Source organism: Phyllostomus hastatus, unplaced genomic scaffold, assembly GCF_019186645.2.
Source record: "Phyllostomus hastatus isolate PE091 unplaced genomic scaffold, TTU_PhHast_1.1 phas_contig_1162, whole genome shotgun sequence".
Taxonomy (NCBI): domain Eukaryota; kingdom Metazoa; phylum Chordata; class Mammalia; order Chiroptera; family Phyllostomidae; genus Phyllostomus; species Phyllostomus hastatus.
Genome location: NW_025333537.1, coordinates 899,045 through 920,826, shown reverse-complemented (window position 1 = coordinate 920,826; position 21,782 = coordinate 899,045). Strand labels below are relative to the sequence as shown.

The following is a 21,782-nucleotide window of genomic DNA, read 5'->3' as shown; positions in this document are numbered from 1 at the left end:
AAGTACATCTTAGGAAATTTTCAAATATCAGTCATACCGATGTAATTACTACCTAAATCGAAATCAGACCATGACTACTCATGACCTCTTCCTTCCTCAGAGGTAGCCATCGTCCTGACTTTTGAGACGGTTGATAAGATAGTCCTGTTTTTGAGCTCTGGATGCATGCAGGCATCCCATAGTCCTCTCTGGCGCCCAGCTTCTTCCTTTCAATATTATGTTTGTGAGATTCATCCACAATGTGGCATGTAATGGCAGTCCACAGCAGTGGTTCTCAACTTGGGGGCAATTTCGCACCCCGCTTCCTGTCAGGAGACAGTTGGTTGTGTCTGGAGACATTTTTGGTTGCCATAACGGAGGGACAGAGTTCCTGCTGGCATCTGGCATGTAGAAGCCCAGGGCGCTGCTGAGCATCCTGACATGCACAGGACAGGCCACAGAATGGTTTTCTGGTTCAAATGTCAATCATGCCACTGTTGGGAAACCCTGTTCTATAATAGTCTATTAGATGAGTATAAAATAGTATTCATGCATTTTATTATTAATAGATGCTTAGGTTGTTTCCAGTTTAGCACTACTATGAATACTACTACTATGAGCAGTCTTGCACACATCTGTTTTTGCATAAATGTACAGCTTTCTGTTGGAGTATACCCCAGGGGTAAAATTTCTGGGTCATAGATGTATTTTCAGCTTCAGTAAACATTGTCAAAACGGTCGTGCCAATTTTCATTGCTACCAGCAGTGAATGAGTTCCAGTTGTTCTGCGTCCTTGTCAACACTTGGATTTGTCATTTTAAAAATTTTGGGCTGCCCTGGCTGGCATATAGCTCAGTGGATTGAGCACGGGCTGTGAACCAAAGTGTCACAGGTTCGATTCCCAGTCAGGGCACACGCCTGGATTGTAGGCCACGGCCCCCAGCAACCACACATTGATATTTTTCTCTCTCTTTCTCCTTCCCTTCTCTCTCTAAAAATAAATTAATAAAGTCTTTAAAAAAATTTGGGGCTGTTCTAGTGGATATTCATAGTTGTTCATTCTTCAGCTGATTTTGGTTTTAATTTGCATGTTCCTGATAAATAAACCTTTTCACGCACATGTATGTTTATTTGGATATACTCTTTAATGAAATGTTTGATGAAGTATTTTCCTCATGATATTTTTCTACTGGGTTGTCTATTTTTATTGATCTGTAGAAGTTCTTAATATATTCTAGATACAAGTCCTTTCTTGAGTATGTGAATCTATTCCCATTCAGTGGGTAGCCTTTTTCTCTCACCAAATGGTTTATTTTGACAAACAGAAGGTTTTAATTTTAATGTAACCAAATTTAGAATTTGTTTCCTTTATGGTTGGCACTTTTAATAAAATGTTGCAGAATTATTTGCCTACTCCCAAATCATGAAACTATCCCCTATGTTTTCTTGCAAAAGAAAAACATTGAGTTTTTTGCTAATTTAACTTTTATATATAGATATACAATTCACTGAGAAATGATATTTATTTATGGTGTGAGGTAGGGGTTAAGATTCATTGCCACGTGGATATCCAATTGGTTTGCATATGTATTTTAAAATCAGTAAGATTTTTCACAATTCACAACAGTATCACCTATAGCGTTTTATTACTTGTTTGTTCTTGAACTGATTTAACATGGCCTTAATTAATACAGCTTTATATCGTAAGTCTTGATGGTTGGGTGTATAGATTCCTTGGGTTAGTTCTTCTTCCGCCAGATCAGCAGGTGACTCTTGGGGAGAGTGTTACACCATGCTGGGCGCACCTCAGTGTCCTTCCCTCTTCCAGAATTCGGCCCCGTGAGTCCCGTCTGCTTTGGTGACTCCCCAGTGCCTTTAAATTTAAATCTAGCTTTTCTGGCTTTTCTGAGTGAGGATTCTGTCTGACACCGCTAGTCTATTATAGCTGAAAGCTGAGGGCTAAGCTAGACATTTTTACTCCCTTTGCTGAGTAGACGCTTCTTCCTGAGTTTCTCTGCCCAAGAGGACGTGAACGTCCGCTTGTATTTCCTTTCAGTCATAGTTTGGTGAATCTACTCCCTGCCCTTGAGGTCAGGCTTCTTAACTACAACGGTTATTCATCTCTGTATCGACAGCACCTGGCGTCTTGGCACTCAATAAGTGATCCTGGGTGGGTGTAAAGAAGGATGGATGATGGGACGGATGGATGATTCCCATTGATTTAAAACTGCATTTTCTTGAGGAACCGGGTGCTTTGACAAATAAGTCTGAGATTTTATGTGGCTATTACACCACATTCAGCACGGCAGTGGCTGTGCATGGAAAATGGAAGCATACGTTGAAAATATGTTGAGCCCAAGTTGAACCTCCAATGCAATGGAAGACTTTAGTTACTTCACATGCTCAGTTTGTTCTTCCAAAACGTTGTCGAAATTATAGCAGGAAGGTAACGGCTGAAATTTTAGCGCCGGCGCTTCTCTCCGCTCATCGGCGTGTGAGCTGGGATGTTCTCTTCGTGTCTCTGCTTTTCCAGGTGCCGGATGAGGGGTTCACACGAGATGAGGTTCCAGCCTCCTCCTCCCTATTCTGATATTCTAGGAGTTTATACAGTTCTGTAAAAATAAAACCAGGCTCTTAGTTTGAATTTGGACACAGGAGCTCGCTCGTCTATATTGTATACTAGAGGTGGGTTTTGAATCTATTTTAAGCCCAGAGAGGAAGCACTGGCTGGCTGTGAAGGAGGGCTTTCGGGGTCTGAATGAACCAGCCACATGAGGCAGAAGGAGCCTTTTGTTTGTTTTTTCTGCATTTCCACAATCCCTCTTGTTTCCGCTTCTCCGCTCCTTTATTCTCTGCGCTCCGTGAACTCTCCGTGAAGCGCTTGTCTAGATGCTGGGTGTCCGTAAAAGAAAAGCACAGTCTAGTGCAGGGCTGACGGTCTCATTGGGAGTTGCGGGTGAGTCAACAGGCAGTTATCGTACAGGGCCACGGGGAGCCAGAGGGGCTGTGGACAGGGGAGACCCCTAGCCCATCCTGGGAGGCACGTGGAGCCTTTCTGGAGGACGCAAGAGCTGGGGGAGGAGAAGTGTTTGCTTTTCAAACAACATGTGGAGCGACAGTTTCTCAGAACCACCTATAACATGTCATTCCCTTCCCCTTTCCCCTCCTTCCCTCCCTCTTCTTTCTTCTTCTTATTTATCTACTCATTTTTAACAATGAAGCTGTCTGGGCACTGTCAACTGCACCTTAATTTGACAGTGACTAATGGGTTTTCATATTCACTTCGTTTCTGTCTTTACCTCCTTATCTATTCCTTTATATATCTAAACACATTTTTATGCTTAACACCATGAAAGTAACGCGAAAATATCACGACCGTTCTCTATAAATAACTCCATATCTTGCTCCTAAGAAGAAGGACTTTCTTAACAATTGTACCATCACACCCAAGAAAATGAGCAAATCCATAATATTGTCCCAGATCCCAACATTCGTATCACCCCATTCGTCCTAAAATCGTATCATTGTATTTTTTAAAAAGAAGGATCCCCTGAAGAATGCACATTGCATACGGTTGTTTTGTTTTTGTTTTTTTTTTTTTTGGTCTCTTTCTTTGTTAAAAAAATAGAATTTGTTTTTGGAAAAGTTTTAGACTTATCGAAAGATTGAGCAGCAAGTATAGAGCGTGTCCATACACCCCCTGCCTTCCCACACACAGTTTTCCCACTATTAACACCCTGCATTTGCCTTTAGTCTCTTTAAAGCTGGAGAGCCACCGTAGCCTTCCCCTCCCCCGGTAGAGATAGATTTTTGCGGGGGAGGCGGGAGAGTTCCAGGTGTGGTCCTGATGGGCAGCCCTGCCCCAAACCCCCCAGTCTGGGGACCCGGAGACCAGGAGGAAGACACAGACAGGCACACCGGCAGGTATTCTCTGAGGACAGGTCCCTGGATTTGTTTCTTTAAAGTGTCCAGAACTCAGTACCCGCTTAGGATTAGAGAGAATAGCAAGGAAGGCTGGAGAGTTATTTTGTCTCCGGAAAACATCCTATTATCAGGAATAGAGGATGTTTAGAGAGTCTGTTTTCTGACTCAGGTCTCTGCCACCTTCTGGCCGGGCGTGACCAGGCTGAGGGACTAGCGGGGAGCCGCTCATTTCGCCACTCCCAGCCTCCTTGGCCAGCCCGTCCACCGCCTCCGCCTGGCCTCAAGTCTTCCCTGTCTGCAGGGTGGCCTTCCCAAGCCTTGTTTCCCTGCCTCTGAAAGTGAGGCACCTGCCCTGGCTCATTTTGCAGACTGAATACGCTAACAACTGGTAGGAGGGCTCTCCTCCTCCTCCCATTCAGAGCGCCTTCTTTGACCCCTCGCCACCACCCAAACTCGGCCCTCTTCCAAAAGCCCAACTCACGCCGCCGCTGCCAGGAAGGCTGTGCATGCACGCTCCTGCTCTCCCTGGCCAGCACCCTGCTGTGCTTGCTGCCCAGGGCTCACGGTTCACCTGGGGCTTCCCGCACCGTTGATTCTCCTTCACGGGTTTATCCTGCCTGCACACCTACGCTGTGCTCTCCAGGAGGGGCGGGCAGCCCGGCTCCCTGCTGTGAGCTCAGCCTCGCCTTGTGTCCAGTCGGACTGGCCGAGATGAGAGCCCCGGCTCTGCTCCTTCCTCAGCAAGCCCACTCGCCTCTCCGGGCCCTGGTTTTCTCATCTGTGAAATGGGATAGTAAGGGTCCGTGGAGCCGAGTGGTTAGGAGGCAGGGGTCCCCGAGGTAGACTCCTTGGTTTAAATCCACATTTTCCCATTTACCACTTGACAAATGACTTACCTTTCTGAGGCGCCTCGTGCAATGGGAAGATTACAATACTATCTGCTTTTGGAGGACTGTCGGGAGACGAAATTGAGCAATACCTGCAAAGCCTCAAGGCATCATGTACGGCAGCTGTTATTCTGCAGAATTTACCTGCACGCTGTAGGGGTTTAATAGACGTCTCGCGTTCTCCGCACCTCACGCATGGTTTCAGGCACCATGTCAAGTTTAATTACAGACTGTCGGTGGTTATGTCGGGCACGGTTACAGAACCCTCAGGCCATCTTGAAAGGACATCTGGTTTCCCATCCCAGGCCTCGCCGGTATGAAAGGACATCAATACATTTTTAATTTCCTCTTTAATTTCAGGGTGCGGATGAAGAATGGGGGTGACAGCGTGCCTTTGGGGATGATTCATGGTGTCATTAAAACCCTCCTCGAGTTTCCTGTAGCTCTGGTCGGCCCCGGCTCTGCCCAGACTCTCCTACCTGGAAATGGTGGAGTTTTTGTTTTGTTTTGTTTTGTTTTGTTTTTTTGCTGTGTGATTAGATCTCATGCCAGTGAATTCAGCTTCCCCTTGACTTGGGCCTCACTCTTTTCGTTCGCTGTATCTCAGTGGATTTGGGGAAAGTACGCGCGCAGCTGTGAGTTGAGCTGGTTTCTGCCCAGCTTTCTGCCTGGAGGACGTGTGATGTCAGGGAAGGACAAAGCGTAAGCGTCAGACGTGGCTGACCACGGTTCAAATCCAGGCCCTGCCACTTAGTCGTGTGACCTTGAGCACACGGCATCTCACCAGGGAGCCTCAGTTTCATCATCTGCAAGTTGGGGTGATGAGTCTGAGCCCGAAGAGATGATGGGTACAAAACGTGTGCCCCATGGGTGCGTTTTTCCTGCTTTACTCAGTATTCACGGAGCGCCTACTGCTGTGACAGGCACGGGCTCTAGGGCCTGGTGACGCGTTCCCAGGACGGCCGGCGGGAAAGGGGTGTGGTCCAGGCAGGAGAGTTGGTTCATTTTGAGGCTGAACCAGCAACTTCGATATCCGTACCTTTTCCTGTTCTGCTCGAGCAGGATCCTGTGTAACAACCGTTTATTCTCCAGCACCTGCCCTCATGCCAGGGCCTTTTCTAGCCCGATGGAAGGGGTCCTTAAAGAAAACACTCAGACGAGCATTAAGGTTTTAAGGAAACACAGGGTGGGGCAGAGGTGGGTTTACATCTGTTCTTATGGAAATGACGCAATAATTCACCCTGTTTTGCGTACTCACAACTGTAAACCTACTTTTGCCCCACCCCGTACTTCTTAGTAGTAACGTTTTGAAATGAGTAACTACTGTATGCAAACGTCACTGCCCCAGCCTTGGTCTCCTGCGAAGCGCTGGGGTTCAGGCAGAGATGTCCTGGATGACACTCTGGTGAGTGACCGACCACACCCGTCACACATGCTGTCTCCGCCTCGTCACAAAACCCTGTGGGGCAGGCCTCAGCTTTCCCACTCTTACAGCTGAGCGAGTCCAGGCTCCACCAGATACCTGGCTGGGAAGGGACAGAGCCGGGTTATGCACCCAGGCCTGTCTGCTTCTGGAGCTCGCTGCCTTAGCCTTGCAGGTTAGAAAGAGTGGCCATTCTGGTAGATCTGGGTGTTCACAGCCTGATTCACCCAATAAGCCTTCAGCAGTTTAAGCCATCAATACTTTTAGAGAATGTTCATGTATATTCTTTTGCTCATCAATTCACTTATAAACATGTACTGGATACCTCGTGTGTGGCCGACGTTGGAGCTTCACTCACTTATCCAACATGTACGTATTGAGGACCTACTAGGTGCCAGAGGGCTCAAGATTCATTCACTCATTCCACACATATTTGCTGAAAACATACTATGGCACTTCACTCTTTTGTTCAACACGTGTTTATTAAGTACCCACTATGTGCAGAGACCTCAAGAGTCGTTCATTTTTCAATACATGTTTACTGAGCACCTACTATGTGCCAGAACACTATTCTAGGCACCTGTGTATAGGCACCCCTTCCCTCCTGGAGCTCAAATATCCACACATTGCTAGATAGATTTCTCCTATCTTACAGCTAAGGAAATTGAGGCCAAGAGAAGTTAGGTGGCTCCCAAGGTCATATGGCTTGTAAGTGGCAGGAGCAGACTAGACCAAGTGACAGATGTTATCTGGACAAGGACGTTTTGTTAACCCTGAGTCACATCACACGGCTCCGAGGAAGTCTGCAGAGACCAGTGGTAGTGGCTGTGGGGTCAGCTAACCTGGGGTTGGAACCTGCCTTCGTCACTTCCGCCTCTGTGCTTGTGGAGGTCACCTGCCTCAATGGGCCTCAAGGGCATAACCCCTTGGAATTGCCATAAAGATTGTAACAGGGTGGGAGGCTCATCACTTTGGTCCCCCTTGTATCCGTGGAACCCAGCACAGGGCCTGGCACGCAGCAGATGCTCAGCCAGCGGTAGCTGTTGTGATGACTATTCACTACCCCCTCCACTCCATTGTGAACCAGCCCAGCCCCATTGTGCCTGAATCTCAGAGACACCAGCGGGCTCTCTAGCGCAGCAGGTGTGCTGGAAGGCAGCTCCATTTTGGACAGACTAAAGGACAGGCCGCAGAAGTTCCCAAGATGTGTCTGGAGTCTCTCATTAGAGAATCACAGTGCCCGACCTGGCATTTGTCCACACCTGTCTCCCGGCAACTCAGAGAGCCTTCTATCTGTCATCCCTCCCGTTGGCCAAGGCTCCGGGAGGCGGGCGCCGTGACATCTTGATTATCCACCAGCCATCCATCACACGAGATCAATGGAGGGGAGTTCCGTCTGTGCCAAGCCCTCCCGTGAGGACAGCTGAAAAAAACGAGTCTTTCCAGGCCCCTGGCTGAAGACAGTCGGTGTGTCTGAAATGCCCAAAGCTGGGGCAGACGGAGAGGACCATCCCGTCTCTGACAGCAGAACTGGGACCCTCACCCTGAAGCCTGCAAGAGGACGTCTGAATTCAGATGTAATTCTGTGGTCTCCACACAGGAAGGAGTGGGCACAAGGAACTTCTTCCGCTGAACGGTGAAGTAGACAGGAAATAGAAAAGGACGTCACAGAGATGTGGGTGGATTTCTGAATGGTAAACCCAGGAGGCAGCGCTCCACAGAGACTTCCTCCTTTCCTTCCTTCTCCTCCCTCCCACACTCTTCCTCGCTCCCTCCTCACTGCCCCCACGCCCCCTCCTCTCCGGCCTCCCAGGAGTCTGCACCGCTTGGCTTGTGTTTCTGTCTCCAGCCCACCAGCTGGGGCTGTGAAGCTACCAGACAATCTTGCAGGATGGGACTCAGCCCACCCTACCCAAAGCATCAGGCCCTGTGCCCCCTGGCAGAGCTCAGTGATCACCCTCTGGTGACAGCCAGGCAGGGGCCTGAGCGGCTGTGCTGGGACACTGGGGCTTGCACACCTTCTAGAAGGTGCTGCTCCTGCTGCGTCTCTGGGAAGGTGGTCAGACCTTCTCCATTCAGAGCTAGGGTCCCTGTGGCGTGGGCTGAATGAGCCTGTGCCCTCTGCCCTGGACACCAGCATGCACAGGCTGGGGCCACCGGACTCCACTCATGAGCTGCTCATGGCTTGGCAGCACCGTGTCCCCCCCACCCATACCACCCTATCCCACCATTTGGTTGAAGATGAGGAAGGCAGATGCTCTGCAGCCAACCTGCACCCACCTGTGACTGTCCCCCTGTGTCCCTTGCATTTGACCTTCACTCACTCTCCCTCCTCCATCACCCCTGGATTCCTTCCTCTTCCTCCATCCCTTCTCACTCCAACTTCTCTCTTGTGTGTCCTGCTTCCTCTTCTTCCCACTTCTCTTTGCCTCTATTCCACTTTTCTCCCTCTACCCACTTCCTCTTCCTTATACACTTGACTCCCAAGGCACACCTGTCCCAATTTAACAACGTCTACTGTGCGCCAGCTCAGACGGTGCAGAAACGAGAGTCAACAAGATCTTGACAGTACTGGCTCGAGCTCTGTGATTCCCCCTCTCCTTTCCTCTTGCCCATTTTTCCTGCTGCTCCTTCTCCTGTTCCTGCTCATCCTCCTGTTCCTGCTCATCCTCCTGTTCCTCCTCTTCCTGCTGCTGCTCCTCCTCCTCCTGCTCCTCTCCTGCTTCTGTTGCTCCTCCTGCTGCTGCTGCTGCTCCTCCTGCTGCTGCTGCTCCTCCTGCTGCTGCTCCTCCTGCTGCTGCTCCTCCTCCTGCTGCTCCTCTTCCTGCTGCTGCTGCTCCTCCTCCTGCTGCTGCTCCTCCTCCTGCTGCTCCTCTTCCTGCTGCTGCTGCTCCTCCTCCTGCTGCTGCTGCTCCTCCTCCTGCTGCTGCTCCTCCTCCTGTTCCTCCTCTTCCTGCTGCTCTTCCTCCTCCTGCTCCTCTCCTGCTTCTGTTGCTCTTCCTGCTGCTGCTCCTCCTCCTGCTGCTGCTCCTCCTGCTCCTGCTGCTGCTCCTCCTCCCGCTGCTCCTCCTGCTGCTCCTCCTGCTGCTGCTCCTCCTCCTCCTGCTGCTCCTCCTCCTGTCCCTGCTCTTCCTCCTGCTGCTTTTCCTCCTCCTGCTCCTCCTATAACCCTTTTTCCCTCCTTTCTTCGTGCCCTGTCTTGGCATCCACAGCCAGCGCTGGGGGTGGGTGTTGGGGTGAGTGGGATGGCAGAGTCCCAGGTGATCCTGCGACAGGAGCCCTCGATGCTGCCATCCCACGTGGCAGGTGATGGATAAGACTGAGCACCCAAGACACATCCATCACACCCAGCTCCCTGCAGGGACCCAAGACAGGAAGGAAATGACTTCTGTCAGCTCTGCGGCAGCCCACTGCCCCTGGCAGCTCCAAGCTGTTTATTTAAAAAAAAGAAAGGAGTGAGAATGCCACCTCGCCCTGTATTAGGGGAGCGATTCCAAAGCAATGATGTTAAAAAACATGGTTTCAGGTGATCCTCAAGGAGCCCTTCAGCTCCTCTCCTGGCCCGCGTCCAGCTGCAGCTGAGATGGAAGCCGATAGCCAAGAAATGGGGAAGGCGGCAGCTGCTCCAGGCCAACTGTGTGGCTTTTGTTCCGGCCCATGGCGGCCGACCCTTCTCAGGGACCACGAGCTGCAAGGTCACCTGTCCGTCCATTCTTTGTCTGCGCCTCTTGGAACTTCAGCTGAGGCTCCCATTGAGCCCAGTGGTGGGCCAGGCCCAGCAGATTCAGAGATGAGTAGTAGTAGTAATGATTACCATGACCTGTTCATTCCTCAGAGCCATTAATTATTGGTTATTAGTTATTCCTTAAAACTGGTAACCGTTATCGGAGAAGCTGGGTGCCAGACACTGTGCCCAGTGCTTTTCTTCCACTCCTGTGACTCCCCCATGGGGCCTGCATGATGCTGCTGGGGGCGCGGTGGAAGGAGTGCTCAAGGGAACAGCAGAGGCAACACCCTGGGGCGGGAGGGGTGTGGCCTGTGTGGCTGGCCACACTGGGGGGGCCGGTGTGGCTGGAGCAGCTGAGCAGGAGGGCAGCTCGAGGCAGGACGTTGGGAAGGGAGCAGGGAACCTGACCCTGCAAGCGAAGGACTAAGGATGGTGAGGGGCGTGGGTGATGGCGGTAGCTCATCTACACCATGACCTTGACCCTGTGTCTCCCCACCACCCCCACACTGTGCCATTGACCCTCCACCCAGCGGACCTCGGGAATAAGAAGAGGCAGATGAGTAAACGCAGCCCTGTGTGTGTCACTCGTGGAACCCTTTAACAGAACACCAGTGCCCTGGCGGCCTCCCATAGGTCCTGGGTCAAGGAGACTCCCGCCAGCCCCAGAAGAGAGAGGGGCATCCGGTGGTTGAAGCTCTGGCCTCCAGAGCTCAGGAGACAGTGTCTAGGTCTCCACCCCTGTCCTCGGGAAGGACCGTGATCCCCTGCCCTATTTGCCCCTCCTTTCCCCTCTGGGCATGGCCTCCAGGGGCCATTGGCTTGGTTCCCCCCCCCCCCCCGCCCCAGGCTCAGAAGTCTTCTGGGTCATTGCCCTGTTGCCTGTGATCATGGCGTGGGAATGGTCACATCAAATGGTGAATGAGAAACCTTCCTCAGAGTCTTGCCAACCTCCTTCATGCGTGCTGACGCCTGTGGTTACGGCGAGAGCAGCAACGCGGAGAGCGGGACAAGGACCGGAAGCCAGCACGCGCGCTCCAGCCTCTTTCAGTCCCCAGCCCCTGGCCTGGTCTGCTCCGCCCAGACTCTGACGTTCTCTTGCTTTTTTGTCAATCATGACTTTGCTGCTGGGTGGGCACGGTGGTGTTTGTCGTGGAGGAAGGACCAGTAGATTTTTATTTATTAAAGGAATGGGCGGTGGACTCCAGTCTCTTCCTTTTAAGCGACACCCTTTATTTCAAAGTCGAGGCTCCTCGTTTTCAGAAGGAAGGTGGCTTTGGCTCAGCAGCTGCAAAACGACTCTGCATGCCCGGTGTCATCCCAGCGTGGATGCTCTCTCGGATTTGCTCTTGGTTTTGTGGGGATTTCACGTGAATCTTTCCCTTTTGGAGGGACCATTTTTACCCCCACCCATGAAACAATCAGGGGTGTCACAGAGCATCCCATCGAGGTGTATGTTGGGGTCATGGACCTCCAGAAGCCCCTCTGCTGGGACTGTCCTCTGTGCTTGTCCCTAAACAAATAACTACGTAACCTCCTGCAGGTCCCCCTTGTGTCCTCAAGAAGGAAATGACTTACTTCACAGTAGGGTCTGGGATGGCGGGTCCCATCATGCCAGATATGACGCCTCATAAATCTAAGTCATTCGTCTTAGCTGCGGTTTTAATCTACTCGAGCGTGCTTAGCTGGGTTTAATTATAGGCAGAAATTGCATTTCAGAGAGCAACAAGAAATCATTTACATGGCTTGAATTTGCACATTAAATCATACGGTGCATTTGAGAGTGCAGTAGCTAGGGATGGCATTTCCAAAGAAAAAATAATATTAGTGCCTGTGCCTAGTGGCTCTCAACGCCAATTGCACAAATTATACGAACTGCATGATTTCTACCGACCGCATCTTTCTCGTTGGCACAGGGCGAACGAGGAGGCCGGGGACACCGAAGGGACCCAGCGGGCTTCTGCACTGAGCAGAGCCCGGGACGTCCCTAGCCAGACCACAGGGGACAAGTCCCTTTCTCCCCTTTCCCGCCACCGGCAAAGGTACAGCCACCTGGGGGATGGTGAAGAGTATGACATCCAGAGAAAGCCCGCCGAGATATTAGGGGCTGTGTCTTCGTCTCCAACTTCTCCGAGGACAGACACGTCCCCGGTGTCTCGGGAGAAGCTGCCGAGTCCCTCAGCGGCCCTGTCCGAGTTCGTGGAAGGGCTCCGGAGGAAGAGGGCTCAGAGAAGCCAAGGGTCGCCGCTGGGCCTGGAGGACTGGCCCACTGTCCCCATCTACCAGACCACCGGGGCATCCACGCTGAGGAGGGCCAGGGCGGGCAGTGACGAGGGCCACCTCCTGCTGAGGTCCGGGGCAAAGTCCCTCCTGGAAACGGAGGACTCGGCCGGGGCATCGGCTGGTCTCCTGCGGTCCACCAGCCTGAAATGCATCCCTTCCCAGAGCGGGGACGGCAGCCCGCTGCTCCCCGAGAAGCCGAAGACCCGGTTCAGTTCGTGCGAGTCTCTCTTAGAATCAGGGCCAGGTGCGGGGAGAAATCTGAGCTCCCCCATCACACCCAGGGACACACTCCTGTCGCCCGTACTGCGTCCTCGGAGGCGCTGTCTGGAGTCTTCACTGGACGACACCGGCTGTCCAGACCTCGGGAAGGAGTCGCTCGTCTTCCAGAATCGCCAGTTCGCCCACCTAATGGGGGAACCACTGGGCCGCGACCCGTTCAGCTGGAAACTCCCGAGCCTCAACTATGAACGCAAGACCAAAGTGGACTTTGATGACTTCCTCCCGGCCATCCGGAAGCCTGAGACTTCCCGGTCCTTGGCCAGAGCGTCTGAAGACAGGCGAGACAGTTCGCTGCACGCGAGCGCCCACTTGGAGACTGAAGGGGCCGGCCGGACCTTTCTCTCGGGGATCAAAACTATTTTGAAAAAGAGCCCGGAGTCCAGGGAGGACCCCGCTCACCTGTCTGACTCGTCCTCCTCGTCCAGCTCCATCGTGTCCTTCAAGAGCGCCGACAGCATCAAGAGTCGACCGAGAACCCCACGGCCGGAGGGCGACGGCGGTGAGCGAGTGTCCCCCGACCCCAGAGAGGCGGGGACAGGCGCGAGAGACCAGGACGTGGAGAGCATAATGAAGAAATACCTCCAGAAGTAGGACTGGGCTCAGGTAAAAGTAACCGGCGGGAGCGGGGCGTATGGAGGGAAGAAGGCGAGATCATGCACCCGGCTGGACAGCCCAGGGGACGTCACTGCTGTTCCCGCGCTTAGTGCTGGGCCTGATTTCTCCAGAGGACGAGGGCTTTTAGACGCTTTAGCTTAGCAAAGCCCTCTGCCCGGTGCTGCCTGTTTCTTCGCTCTTTAAAAGCCAGGCAGGTCAGAAAGCAAGCGGGTTCTGGGGGACACCGCTAAAGAAGGTGCTGGACTTTTAAAGTTGCCCCCCCGTACCCCACACCCCACCCCACCCCTTCTCTGGCTTTCTTTCCAGCGCTCCTCTCCCCTGGAAGCTGGAGGAGCTGTGAGTGCACCCTGTCCTGTCATGACGGGCGACCCTTGGCCATAGGGTCAGGCCAGGGTGGAAGAGGTCTTGGCAGTAGTGGAGACCGGTTCCCACATTCAGTATCCGGAGAGGAGCCGAGGCCCGGAGGGGCGGGCGGAGGGGCCATGCAGAGGTCCAGAGCAGCGGTGGGAAAGCGGTGCTCCCTCCTGCCTCCTCTCCTACTCCCAGCCCCCGTCCTGCCGCTTCAGGGGCAGAAAGGCAGCAAGAGGAATTGAGAGTGACTAACGGCTTCCTTTCATTGAGGATATACAGGGTCTGGCACAAATAACACCCCCCTTTTTTTTTAATTACAAAACCTTTGATGACAAAATCATAAGCATGTAATTCCGTAACATAACAATATCACACTCAAGGATAGATAGCATGTGACATTTTAGGTGAAATGTTCCAGTTAAAACTACAAATTATTGCACCCAAATTATTGTCCTACTGACTGCACCCAAGCAGCCATCACTTCTGCTGGGCCTGTGTATCATCAGGTAGTCATTTCGCACCTACAAAAACCCCAGCAGGTGGCTGCTGGTATTTATTCCCATTATGCAGCCTGACAAACTGAGAATCAAAAAAGCAGCTTGTACCAAATCACTCAGGTGGGACTGGGATTCCAAACTCCGGAATCACTCCTCTCATCTGTAACAGTTTCCTTGGGTCTATATTGCAGGCGTCTTCCTGAGTAAGCTCAGCCGCACTGAGCGGGCTGGATTTTGAAAGAGGTTGCCTCCGTGAACCCCCAAAAGGAGGCAGACGTTACAGTCATGTAACAAAAAGGGCGTTGGAACTCTCGGGCTCCAACCTCACTGTTAAACGAGTGAGGGAGACCTCGGGATTAAGGTCTGTGAGCTCTGCTCAACCCAGCCACCCCAACTCCCAGATCATTGCTCTCTGCCCAGAGGCAGGGCTGGCCCTTGACACACCTCCAAGGTCATGTTCAAACCTCAGGGCACTGAGCATCCTTTACATGGCCCACTTAGGGCAGGATGGGTGGAGGTGGAGGAGGAGAAAGAACCACCCCCCAAGTTCAGACACAGTGCAAACCCACAGACCAATGACAGTCCGTGGCCACAGTAATCTTCCCCTTATCAAACCTCGGAACTCACAGCTGCTCTGGGCTCAGGCTGCAGGTGGGTGCTCCGCCAGGGCCTGGCCTCAGCCCTCAGCCCTCCCCACAGCCCCCAGCCCTCCCCACAAAGGCATCCTGGACCAGCGCGGACCGGGCACGCTCTCCCCTGCCAGACACCTGCTGCTGTGAGTGGCACCGCCAGCCCATCAAAAAGCCATTGCCCCTTCCGTGGAGACGGTCTCGGATGTTTCAGAGCAAATTAATTTGACTTTACATGGCCTTCTCTCTGCTCTCAATTACCAAGGAGAGATCTGATATTCATTTACATTATTATGCTCTCGGGGACAGAGAGCACAGTTTCAAAGGCCAAGTAAAGGGCACGCGTCCATAAGGGAAGCAGCCCTTGGCGGAAGTCGACACAGAACATCTTGTCTCTGCCGTTTCTTTTTAAACTCAGGCTCCCTTCCCCTTCCCAGCAGCGCTCCCTGCACTGACAGGGCACCTGCCTGAGCACGGACGTCCGCCCTGGCCTCCCGCCAGAGTCTCGGGCTACCCAGTGCAGCCTCGCCCCCATGACGCACGTGCATTATGGGATGCGGAACCAAACCGGGTTGGTTCTCCCCATCGCTGGCCTGGAGACCTGGGGCAAGCGATGTGACTTTGTGAGCATCCGTTCTCAGCTGGAAAGTGGAGATGTAATACCAGCCACGTAGAGTAACGTTGTGAGTTGGCTGGGAGGGGCAGAGGGCCCGGGGCCCGAGCCCCGAGCCCGGCCCACAGTGCCCGCGCCCAATGTCAGGGGACCCTGCTCGGGGAAAATTCAGCCCTGTCCCTGTCCCCCGCCACCTGTTTCCCGCCTGCCGCCCACACGTCTTCATTCCTCTCGGTGGCATCTCTGCAGGAATTCCACCTGGGAATACGGGTCTCCAGGGCCTCCCCCCACTTCCTGTGGCCCGTTTATCAGCTCTGACCTACCCTTGTTTTCCAGCCTCCTGAGACGCACTGCCCTCGAAGACATCCCGACTCGACAGAGAGAGACCGGCCTGGCCTCCTGGGGGCCCTCAGTCCCAACAGAGCCAGCGTGGCCGCCCTCAAGAGACGAGAGGGGCCCAGCAGAGGCCTATCCCGCGGAGTGTGGGGCTCCCGGCGTGCTTGGTCTGCACAAAATAAAGTGCTGGCTCCTTGGCATCTGTGTCTTCTCTCTGCTCTGTCGTTCTCTTCCCTGGGACTCCGGAGGGCTGATGGGCTGCAGCTGCGGGTCGAAGGGTCCTGAGGAATGGCACCAACCTGGACTCTATGCAGTTTGGGGTGACATACAGTCACGTGTCTCCCTGTATTTCTTCATGCAATGTTCTTGCTCCTCCTCTTCATTTGGCCAGGTGGAATACATGTATCACCTCCCCCAGGAAGTCTTCCCTGATAAGTCAAATGGAAATAACTCCTCCATTCTCCCTTAATTCCCATACGTACTCTGTCATATTTTCCTCATCTATTTCCCTTCTGCATTGTGTGTAGATGTGCGGGTGAGCATCTGTAAAATCTGATGAATGAAAAAAACCAGTGAACAAATCGATGAGCCTACACAGACTGCATGCGTGTGACACGTTGACATATGTGCCTGCCTGCGAAAGTCTGCCCAAATCAACATTCAGGAATGTGTGACCATCTGCTCCCACCCCCCCCACACACACCCACGGACGTACATGGCCCTGCCACACACACACCTACATGCACCTGTGCGTTAACCGAGCTCCCGAGGGCACATCTGTAGCTTGGATACCTGCCTCTTCAAACATCCCTGAAGTATTTGTAACAGAATAACTATCAGCTCTTTACTGATCACATTCTGAGGTACTGGGATCAGGATATTTTTTTTTTCAGGGTCGAGGGACACCATTCAACCACGACAGCGTATGAGTGGGAGCTTGCTCCAAGAAGGGGCGGTCCCAGCTCTAGCCATCCTCACCAGCGGCTGTGGGTCATGGTGGGAGGGGAGGGGAGGGGAGGGGGGCAGGAAGGAAGTTCAGGGTCCCACCCAGGGGAGACCTCACCTCTTCCTGTCTTTCTGATGGAGCAAGTCAATGGATAGTGTGTTTTCTCGGATGCAGGAAGATGCTCCCACTAGGTGAGCCTGTAAGCAAATGCTACTTGAGGAGCGTAGCGCGCTATGTAAGGAGAGCAGCGTGCGGTGCTAGTTTGCCAGAGCTGCCGTAACGAGAGACCACAGACGGAGTGGGTGAGCGACAGAGCGCGCTGTTCTTGCAGGCCTGGAGGCTGCAAGCCCAGGATCGCGGTGTCACGGGTCCGGCTTACGCCAGAGCCTCTCTCCTTGGCTCACAGACGGCCGCCTTCTCACAGTGTCTTCACACGGTCTCTCCTCGGTGCTCACACATCCCTGGTGTGTCCGTGTGGCCCCGTTTTCTCTTCCCAGGAGGACGCAGCCTGGACGAGGGCCCACCCTAATAGCCTCATTTTAACGGAATCATCTCTTTCAAGGCTGTGTCTCCAAATGCAGCCTCATTCTGGAGGATACTGGGTGTTAGGGCTTCAACACAGGGATGCTGTAGGAGTCACAGTTCAGCCCGTAAGACATACTATGAGAAAATAGGTGGTAATTCAGTTGATTAGTAATTCTCATTATGTATGCGGTAATCGGATAAATCTGTCCCAAGCTGCCAGCTGGATCCCCAAACAAAAGCAACTTTGGAAGGCGGGACAAGTTTCACACAGACCCCCCTGGCCTTGGAGACTTGCGGACACGTTTGGACCTGACAGCTCTCAGTTTCTCTGAGTGCCCTCCTCGGTGCCGGCAGCACCGCTCATTCAGACCAGGTCTGTTGAGCGCCTGCTACACGCCAGGCACTGCTCCCCAAACCAGGGAGCGGGCAGAACGCCCGTCTCCCTTTCTGGAGGGGACATCCTAGCTGGGGAGAGACAGACAGTAAGCAAGAAAATAAAAAATGTTGTTAGAGGGTGAGGAATGCTATAAAGAAAAATAAAGATGCAGTTATCTTGTGAGTTCCCTGCCCAAGATTTACTGGAGGTTGATTTTACAAAGTACATTTTTGTAAAGGAAGACACTTGTCATATTATTTTACAATGATGAGCAAGCGATACATCCGAAAGCTTCAGCCCATGGAATAACAGCAAAGCTTTCCTCATTGCTCAGCAGAAAAGAGAAATCCCGGGGATGCTCACTGAGAAGCAATTGAACATCCGGAACATGACACCTGTCCCCCGTCTCTGGGATCCGCCAGCCCGACGCAGCCTGCTGCAGGAGGAGTGACCCACCTGGGTGCTCCTCCCTCCCGACGGCGTCTGTTGCCCCGGGTGCCGAAATGGCTCAGGTCCGGGACTCCGCTTCGCCCTCCCTGTGTGACCTCAGGCAGTCCACTTCTTTCTGAGCCTTCCTCCACTCACCTGCACATGGGTGCTAGGGCTCATCCCAGCTCCCCAGCATCCTGGGAGAGATCCGAGTTCACGGAGCATGCAGCACAGTGCCTGGCACGCAGAGGGCATCCGGTAAACGGTGGGTCGGTCCCTTCAACTCTGGGCGCAGACACGCTGCTCCCCGGTGGCCGAGTCTGAGGCTCCCCCTGCCCAGGGCGCCCTGCTGCCACTCACTGCCCTGCTGACATCACCCAAGTGACTCCCAAAGTGGGTGTGTCCAGTGTCATGGATCCAGTGACCACCCCAAATGCTTCTTCCTCTTGCTTCCAAGCCCCAAGGTCATTTTTAACAGTGTGCTAAAAACAAAACAACAACAAAAAACCCAAAACCCCTGGACCTTCAGGACTAGAAGAAAGCTTCGAGGTAATTATACAGTTAATGAAATCAAGCCTCAGAGAGGGAGAAAGATCTGTCCAAAGATACTCAAAGACAGACCTGAGTTTAGAGCTCAATTAACATTTATTCACTCGTAAGTGTTTATTGGCCTTGCTGCCCCATGTCGCTGAAGGCACTGAAGAGAAGGCTGAGAATAGGACGGCTTTGTGGAGCTTCCAGTTTACTGGAGGAGACAGGTAGTAAACTTGGCCGTGGCCCTGGGCCCTGACGCCCTCCGCCCCAAGTCTGCCTGCTGCAGGTCATCCTCCTGTGTCTGCACCACCCCAGCCTTGCCCACAGCCTTGCCCAGGCCAACAGAGGCCCCGTCCCAAGGCCCCTGGCTGTCCACACAGCCCAGGGCTGAGGGCCGAGGGTTAGCATTCTTTCCCAACCCTAAAGATCATAAACGGGAATCCGGGGAGAGGGAGACGTCATAGCTGGGTGTCGGCTGTGCCCGCGGAGGGCACTGGGTGTGAGGAACGGCCTGGCCAAGCTCCCGCGGCTGTCTGCAGGAGGTGAAGGGCCGCCTGGGCTGTGTTCCCACCCCCAGGCCCGGTCGCTGATGTACCCGTCAATGTGGACAACCACCTTCAGAGCAAACGGTGACAGATTCTAAGCAGCAGCCCTGGTGACAAGGCGAGACAGTTACCCTGCCACCCTTCACTAAGAGCTATCACAGCTCCCACTCCTTGTGGGTCTGCAAGGCCAGAGGCACGGTGCTCGGTGCTATTCAAACAGCACTTCCGAGAGGCAGGTGGTGGGTCCGTGGCCCTGTCACCCCCCCTGTGCATTCTGTGCGTACGGGGGAAATTAAAAAAAAAAATAAACCTCGCAATGCTGCTGAGTAACGAGCCGCACGAAGGCCCGGCAGCCCTTCTGCGAGCCCTTGGTGCAGGCCTTCGGCGTGCAGAGCTCAGGGGAGCGGCTTCTCCGTCTTCCTATCCAGGTCTGCGGCCTTCCTGCCAGGCTGGCTGCAGACAGTGGGGGAGGCAGAGCAGCCTGGCCCCGAGCTCTGGGTCTGACCTTGTCCCCAGCTTATGCGTGGGGGGTGGGTCTGCAGCGGGAGGTGGAAGGACTCCGGGCAGGGGAAGCCATTTGTAAAAGCACAGTGGCCTTGCCCCCTGGTAATCTGAGTCCAGTGACTGTGGCTGGCCCTGACCAATCACATAAATAGCCATTCATTGCTGTCGTGGGGAGTGGGGAATGGACAAGCAATTGGGCAGAAGGTAAACACGGGAGGAGAGGGTTGAGGATGCTCCCCCTGAATCAGGCATTGCAGTTGAAGGAGGACAAGAAGACCCAGGGAGTCCTCGGAGTCCCAACCCAGGTGTTCTTGGCAATGACAGCTGGGGCCACGCTTGGCAGCGTAGGTGACGCGCTTTCCTCCCAGGCCACGGGTGGGAGGGGCCTTCACCTCCGCCATCTCCCTCTGGTCAAAGCCAGCGCTGCCGGCTCTCTGTGGGACGTAGTGGGGCCCCATCTCTAGGAATTGGCTTGGTTCACTCCTGTCTTTGTCATCTTTTTAAGCTGTGACCTTGAGCAGTTCACTACACCCCATTAGACCTTGGTGGCTTCTTACGTGGTCAGGGGTGGGAGGGGACACTCCGCTGGTAGAGTCCCTCTGTGCCTTCAAAGCACCAAGACAAAGGTTAGTTAGATGCCTGCAGGAGTTCACCTTAGCCACAGTCTTGCTTTCTGAAGTCCTGTTACCTGCGGTCCAAAAATATTAAATGGAAAATTCCAGAAATAATCCGTTCATAATTGTGCATGATTCCGGGTAGTATCCTGAAATCTCATGCCCACCCACTCTGTCCCACCCGGGACGTGAATTATCCCTTTTCCAGCGTCTCCATGCTTTGTTACCCTCACCTCTCATTAGTCACTTAATTGATGGCTCAGTTGTCAGATGGACGGTCACAGTGTCTCAGTGCTTGTGTTCAAGGGACCCGGATAGGAGCCTGTATCACTCCCTGCACCACGCAGGCACGGCACCGTCTCACTCCCCGAGAAGAAGGGGAGTGTACTTGAAGGGGCATACACTTGAACTCAGCAGGATGTTGAGAGAGAGAGGCTGCATTCATATAGCTTTTGCTACAGTATATTGTTATAATCATTCTCATGTGTTATTAGTTGTTAATCTCTTGTGCTAATTTATAAATTAAACTTTATCATAGATATGTCTGTAGGGAAGGAAGCCATAGTATTTTTAGGGATCTGTACTATCCCCAGTTTCAGGCACCCACTGGAGGTCTTAGAACACCCCCCCATGATAACGGGGGAAACTGAGGCTCGGGAAGACCAGGAGATGACTGAGTTAGCGATAAGGAGCTGAGGTCGGAGCTCAGCACTCCCAAGTCCAAGTTCAGAGAGCCCTTCCTGAGACAATCACACTGGCCTTCTCCCATTGTCAAGGTGTGGTCATCTGACCGGTTTAGGGGGGAGGCTAAAGATGGGTTCGGGCTCGGCAACAGGCAGGGTCGCCCTGAGCGAGGGCCCAGCTCTCACCGCTGTTCGCCTCTGTGTCAGCTCCGATCTCCAGCAGCCTCCCTCAAAGGCAGGGAGGGATGCGGGGGTGGCTCCATGATTGCCCAGCCAGCCCTGGACTTAAAGGAACCCAATTTCATGCCCACTGGGTAGAGTGACTTATACCAAATTGCCATGCCATGAGACGCCATCAGATAGATTTGAATGTGTCCTTTCTAAAAGAGAGGTAACTGGAATTACTGTCGCCGCTGGCAGTTCAGCCACAGCAAGTACCAGATGCCTCAAACAGAGCGGGGTGGGCGCCACAGCTCCTGGTCCCAGGACCGCTGCCCGCCCTGCAGTGAGCTCAGAAGGCAGGGGCTGGGGGAGGGGCAGGCGGGAATGTTCTCTGTGGTGGAGGAGCAGACTCGGGCAGGGCGGTGTCTCCCTGCCTCTTTCCTGCAGTTCTCAGCCTTCCCTGGTTTCTGAGTGGGGTTGGGGGCTCTGCCACAGTCCCCCTGAGACCATGCCTCCCTCTGCCATTTGAAGTTCTTTGTTCACTCACTGCTCTTCCCCACCCACCTGTGAGCTCAGGGCCAAACTCATGGCCCGTGCTATGGACATTTACCCACCTGTGTAGTATTTATAAAGTGCCTACTATGGGTCAGGCACTATTCAGGCACCAGAGATGTAGCAGTGACCAAAGGAGACATGCATGCTTTCATGGCATTTACCTTTTGTTTGGAGCAGGGCCAAATAGTAAACAAGAGAAGAAAGTCAAATATGGGGGCCAAGTATTCAGTAATGAAGAGTGCTAGGGAGGGGCTGGGGGAGCGGTGTGGAGGGTAGTTTAGGTAGGGTGGGCAGAGGAAGACTCCTTGAGAAAACACACATTTACATACAGACCTGCTGGGCGTGAGACTGCCGACCACGTCTGTAATG

At 53.3% G+C, this 21,782-nt stretch overlaps 1 protein-coding gene across 2 annotated transcripts in view; it reads left to right on the top strand.

The window, feature by feature from the left end:
- The window catches only part of MYO18B (myosin XVIIIB), a 225,154-nt gene extending 209,416 nt beyond the window's left edge, over positions 1 to 15,738 (top strand). For both annotated transcript variants that reach the window (XM_045843131.1, XM_045843139.1), the window contains exons 43-44: positions 11,854 to 13,102; positions 15,541 to 15,738. In XM_045843131.1, coding sequence (XP_045699087.1) covers positions 11,854 to 13,090 — 1,237 coding nt within the window. In that variant the 3' untranslated portion in view covers positions 13,091 to 13,102; positions 15,541 to 15,738. The remainder of the gene's footprint in view (positions 1 to 11,853; positions 13,103 to 15,540) is intronic.
- The last annotated feature ends 6,044 nt before the right edge of the window (positions 15,739 to 21,782 follow it).